Source organism: Furipterus horrens, unplaced genomic scaffold, assembly GCF_987537825.1.
Source record: "Furipterus horrens unplaced genomic scaffold, mFurHor1.1.pri manual_scaffold_3, whole genome shotgun sequence".
Lineage (NCBI taxonomy): Eukaryota > Metazoa > Chordata > Mammalia > Chiroptera > Furipteridae > Furipterus > Furipterus horrens.
Window position 1 is genome coordinate 94,181,965 of NW_028327173.1, and position 6,033 is coordinate 94,187,997.

Genomic DNA, 6,033 nt, shown 5'->3' on the forward strand with positions numbered 1-6,033 from the left:
AGATAAGTTTAGTGTAAAGGGACTGAGGATTTGAAAGAGCAAATTAGGCCATTGGCTATCTTACTCTGTTACTAGCTCACTTTGGGCAAGCTATGATTATCTCTCTTCCCTCCTTAAAAGCAAATCAACTCCTTTCTATCAGACATATCTCATGGCTATTTGACACAAGTTCACAACTATCTCATATCTGAAATTCTGCTTTAACACAAAAATGAAAGAATTATCATTAATCTTCCTTTCTGGATGAATTCTTACATTTCTCTAGTCAGTTTTACTGGGCTTTTCTACAGGGCTCCTTCCAAAAGGCCCTCTTTCTAGAACTTAAAAGATAAATATGAAATACTATAATTAGGTGGAATGGGTGAAAATTACAAATTTTGGCAGCAAATTTAGTAAAATGTTTTGTCTGAAAACTTTTATATCACTACCTTAGCTTTACACAAGAGGCCCATAAAATTAAGTGATTTATTTAAATCAGCAATAATTCAGAAGTAACCAAACTTTAGAAATAGTTTCTTGAATTTTGTTTTTATTTCCCCTCTTCCATGCTAATTTTGGTTACCATTAGAGATAAATATATAAAAAATGAATTTAGGGTAATAAAGTAATTCTAATATATATACCATAGATAGAGAGTGTATTATTTATATGAATGTATTTTTAGTCACCATACAAAATAGGAGACAAGAAAAATGGGAGACAAAAATAGGATTCATGTTCTAAAAAGTTTCTTCAGGTATAGAAATTACATGGCTGGATTATGAAAAATGAACCCTACATGCTCTACTGCTTTCATTTAGTATTATAACTTCCTATTGTGGTGTTCTAGAAGATTCTCAGGAAGCTTAGAGTTATCCTTATTTATTAAACTAATTCCTATAGGAGTTATTCTGAATATCTGCAAGACTGTAAAACACAGGAGTAAGGAAATAAGTAAAGGAAAGGCAACATAAAGAATTAGCAACACGAAACAAGATGGCGGAGGAGTAAGTGGAAGCTACACTAACTTCCTCCTAGAACTAGTCTGGATTTACAATGTAATTTTGGAGAAATCACCTGGAATAACCAACCGAACACCAGCTGGAGAGAAGTCTTATAACCACGGAGAGACAGAAAAGGCCGCTACATCACAACGTGACCAGTAGGGAGTGCGGAGACCCGGAGGGGCTGGCTGGCGTCACACGGGTAGCAGCTGAAGGGATTGAGAAACAGCTCAGCAGCCGGGGGTTCCCCCTGAGAAGGGCAGGGTCTAAACCCCCAGCTGAGCTTCCCAGCCTACAGCAACAGAGTGGAAAGTAAAATAGTATCCAGCTGAGAAAAGCGAAAAGCCACAGGGTTTCTTGCTAGCTGGAGAAAAAGAGCTCTTAAGCGGATCACATATGAAAATATTCTACCCCCACTTACCCTGGGCACAAGCAGAGGGAAGACAGAAAGGACTGGAAATGCTTGGGGAGAGTTTGGTGTGGTGGCTTTGAGGGGAGAACTGGGGAAGCGGCCGGGCGGATCCCAGTGCTGACTCATCCCCACACTGCAGGCAGACCATTCCCTCCAAGTGGCGTCAGCCTGAGGGGAAGCAAAGGCCCTGCTTACAGGAATTAAGCTGCCACACCCACGGTCTTTAAGCCTGACAGCTAATCACAGATTGAATAGATTAACAACTAAAGAAGACAGACAAAGGCAGTAGATCCCTGGAAGTCTCCAATAGGCTGCCTAGGCCCAGACTGGTACAGGATCTGACGCCACCAGGGGCAGATCCAGGAAGTGCAGATCATTCTAAGAAGCACCAACAAACAATAGGAGTCACAAAAATGGGCAGAGAAACAACCCCCCATCGAAAGGAAAGGTAGAGTCCCCAGAAAGAGTGCTAAATGAAATAGAGGGGAGCCAACTATCAGATATGGAATTGAAAGCATGGATTATGGAGAAGCTCAATGAGCTCAGCGGAAACTACAAAGAACTCCAGGGAAACTACAAGGAACTCCAGAAAAACTATAAGGAACTTACTGAGAATTATACCAGCATCAAAAAGGACATGGAAGCTATCAATAAGAGCCAGGAGGAAATGAAAAATACGATCTCTGAATTGAAGAACACAGTAGAAGGAATTAAAAACAGGTTAGTGGAAGCAGAAGATCGGATCAGCGAGCTGGAGGACAATGTAGACAAAAACTCACAGACAGTGCAACAAAATGAAAAAAGACTGAACAAGACTGAAGAGGCTCTAAGACAGCTGCAGGACAACATGAAACGTAATAATATTCGTATCATAGGAATTCCAGAAGGAGAAGAAGAAGAGCAAGGGATAGAAAACCTCTTTGAAAAACTAATGACAGAAAACTTCCCTAACATGAGGAGAGAAAGAATCATGCAAGTCCAGGAAGCACAGAGGGTCCCAATGAAGATGAACCCCAACAGGCCCACTTCAAGACACATCATAATTAAAATGCCAACATTCAAAGACAAAGAGAGAATCCTAAAAGCAGCAAGAGAGAAACAACTAATAACATACAAGGGAGCTCCAATAAGGCTATCCTCAGATTTCTCAGCAGAAACACTACAAGCCAGAAGGGAATGGCAAAATATATTCCAAGCAATGAAAAACAAAGGCCTACAACCAAGAATACTCTACCCAGCAAGGCTCTCATTCAAAATGGAAGGTGAAATAAGGAGTTTCCAAGACAAAAGAAGGCTAAAAGAATACATCTCCACCAAATCAGCATTGCAAGAGATGCTAAAGGGTCTGCTTTAAGAAGATGAAGAAACAGAGAGAGACAGAGAGGAACACGAGTACAAAGGGGGAAAATGACAATGAATAAGTACTGAAAGAAAGAAGGAACTTCTACCATTTGCAACAACATGATTGGAACTAGAGAGAATTATGTTTAGCGAAATAAACCAGGCAACAAAAGAAAATTACCTTATGCTATTACCTGTTACAGGAAACTAATGAACAACACAAACAAATAAGCAAAATTAAACCAGATGTATGTAAACAAAGAATAAACTAACAGTAACAAAGGGGGAGATGGGAGGGAGAGAAGGGGTAAGAAGGGGAAGGGTCTAGTCAAAGAACATGTATAAATGACCCATGGACATGGACAACTGGGTGGAGACTGAATGTGGAAGGGGGGGCAGGGTGCAAGGAAGCAAGAGGGGGAAAAAAGTGAGACAACTGTAATGGAAAAACAAACGGACAGAAAAATTTTTAGTGGGCTGAAAAAAATAAAAATATAAAGAATAGAAATGCAAGTTCAGTGAATATTAGAAGGACAAGGATTTTCCTTCACACTGTATATTTTTCTCCCTATCTGATCCCTCCAGAATTTGGCATTCTAAAGAAGTAAGTAATGACCTAACTTTCTTTGCATAAAACTAATAAGACCAGTTGTTAATAGAGGTTTTTTTTTTTTCTCTTTTTTAACTAAGACTTTGAATGGAATGTCATGCCTAAAGGAGACATGCTCGGGCTTTGGTTGTTACCAAAAAGCCCTGAGCAACTGGGACTGACTTTCAAAGGGAATAAAAGTCCACGAGATAAAAGGCCTGGTACCTTGGATGGATGAGCAGTCCATAGCAATCTTTCCAGGGAAGGAATGAAGGTTGTTTTCCTGAAAGATGGCTAGAAGGGACCTTAAGGCACAATGGAAAACCAGGAGGACCTGGAAAAGACAGGTGTTTACAGGCAAGGCTGAATGCCAGGTATGTGGATCTGCTTCTGTGCCTTGAAGGGGAGACTGAAGGTCACCCTAAATGTTCCTTGCGTAAGTTCCAGCAAAGCAGAACTAAAGATCATAAGTGATCATTTGCTGCTCTTGCTGTGTTTATGCAAATGTACAGGATAAATTAAAAATGGACTTAATGCAGTCCCTTTAATGACAAGGAGGGTAATCTTAGGGAGAAAAATCACGATTCAAAGAAGATCACAATGCCCAGTGGTAGACTATAAAGTAGTGCAACTAACCGTCTTTAAAGTTTCTTTTCATTTAAAATTTGTTTTCATTTGAAAGTTAAACTATGTCTGTGGCATTATCAAAGATGTTTAATTTATAGGCAAGAAGAATGTCAAATGCCTTGCAACTGGATGTCTTTCCGATAAGACAGTCCTACAGATTTAGAGACTTGTATGTGGGTTATGTTACATAAATTAACATGTGTTTTCTGTTTTCAAAGGGCATAAGCCTACGATCTCATTACCTGAGTGATTGTCTGTACGTATAGGCCTCACTTAATCCTGTCTGCATTGCTGCCTCCTGAGACTCAATGGTTTGGCTGAACTAAGTGGCTGGGTTGGTGAAGAACGGGGTGGTCTGTGGGCTTCACTTTAAAACTGGTTTCTCTTTTCTATCCTAATGGCTTGGACAGAAAGAGTCCAGAGGCCTGAGAGGGGGGAAACCTACAATATTTCCCTCAGTCCAAACTAAGTACAATGGGCAAAAGGGTTGTGGACAGGTGAGATGTACCTGGCATACCTTCCTCCAAAGAAGCCCTTCTTTTCCCTAATGTGGGACATTGAAAAATTAATACCTGTCTTTTGTCATCTAGTGGTTGCGGATTGAATGATGTCCTTTAACCCTGTTGCCCCCAGAATACAACAAGGATGCCAGCCTGTTAAGCCAAGCATGCCGTTGTCCAGAGACAGCCAACCAACCTGGAGTCTGCACGATCCTTCCCCTTGTGGGAAGGCCACCCTCCCCTCCACACCCCTACTCTTATTAGGGATTTCTTGACCCACGGGTAGGTAGGACGACGACCACGTCCAGCTTGAAGCAGCTAGAGGAGCTCGAGACCTTCGTCCATTGTCCTTTATAAAATTGTAAAGGGTCTTAAGTCTGAGAGGGAGGGATTGTTATTTTTTATTGTTAAAATATCTAAGTAATTAATTATTTTTAAAAAAGAAGAAGAAGAATATATGAAAGGGTGAGGCAGGAGAGCTTGTATGTACGACCCATCGGCATGGACTTTGAAAGGGGATTGTTGGGGAAGGGGGCTGCTGGGCGGAGGGGAGCAAAAGGGAAAAAATTGGAACTATTGTAACAATATAATCAATAAAATATACTTAAAAAAAAAAAAAAAGAATTAGCAACACACCACGGTAGTCAAGAAGAGAGCAGTGGAATTGCACTGCCTGAATTTAAATCCTCACTCAGCAGCTCACTTATTATATGACCTTGGATGACTTACTTCATGGGCTCTCTGTGCTTCAAATCTTAGCTGTAAAGTAGAAACTACTGCATAAGAAAAGCTTATTGTCAACTGTCCAGCAGTCAATAAATAATAGATATATCCAAATCTATGATCTACAATAAGACATGAAAGACATTACTGTTTGCATGTATTCTCAAGCAAACAAAGGAAAAAAAGATCAGCTCCAAAGGTAAACTTGGTGGTGTTATATACAGTACCTTTTGATGGCCACCAGCTCCCCAGATTCATTACTCTTGCCCATCAGCACACTCCCATAGGTGCCATCCCCCAGCTGTCGCATGGTTGTGTACCGGTTCATCTTGAAAAAATAATGCAACAGAAGCTGTTGATTGCAATGTCTTCTCTGTTGAACATAAATTTAAATGCTTCTTTATTTTTATTTGTTTTTGCTGTTAGACTGTTGTTGATATACTGGTGACAGGTTTGTCATCATTAAACATAGGCTCTTTCTCAAGATTAGGTAGGTTCATGAGTTACAGCAATAAGGAATCTGGCAAGGAAGTGGTGCATCCATGCTTATAAACACCCTATAAAAAATAAGAATAAAAATACTTTTCATTAAAGAGTCTCTTCCAGAAATTTACTGGTAATATACAGCACAGGGAAAAATTATAAATAATATAAATACCAATGTTTAAACATTTGCCGGTAAATCACTTGTGCTTTTAGGAATTAAATTCACACTTAACAAACTGATAATACTCATTTGGTGAATGCTTCATTTACATGGTACTATTTATCCCATGAATGTTCAATAAATATCAGCCTAATGATATGTATTTCTTTTTTATTAAATATAACCTATATTATTCCAAATCAGACCTTGGA

General features: G+C 39.6%; 1 protein-coding gene across 2 annotated transcripts in view; it reads right to left on the reverse strand.

Annotated features, from left to right (window-relative positions):
• The window catches only part of MAK (male germ cell associated kinase), an 84,815-nt gene extending 79,088 nt beyond the window's left edge, over window positions 1-5,727 (reverse strand). For both annotated transcript variants that reach the window (XM_090269882.1, XM_090269881.1), the window contains exon 1: window positions 5,403-5,727. In XM_090269882.1, the coding sequence (XP_090126008.1) occupies window positions 5,403-5,503 (101 nt within the window). In that variant the 5' untranslated portion in view covers window positions 5,504-5,727. The remainder of the gene's footprint in view (window positions 1-5,402) is intronic.
• Between the last annotated feature and the right edge of the window lie 306 nt (window positions 5,728-6,033).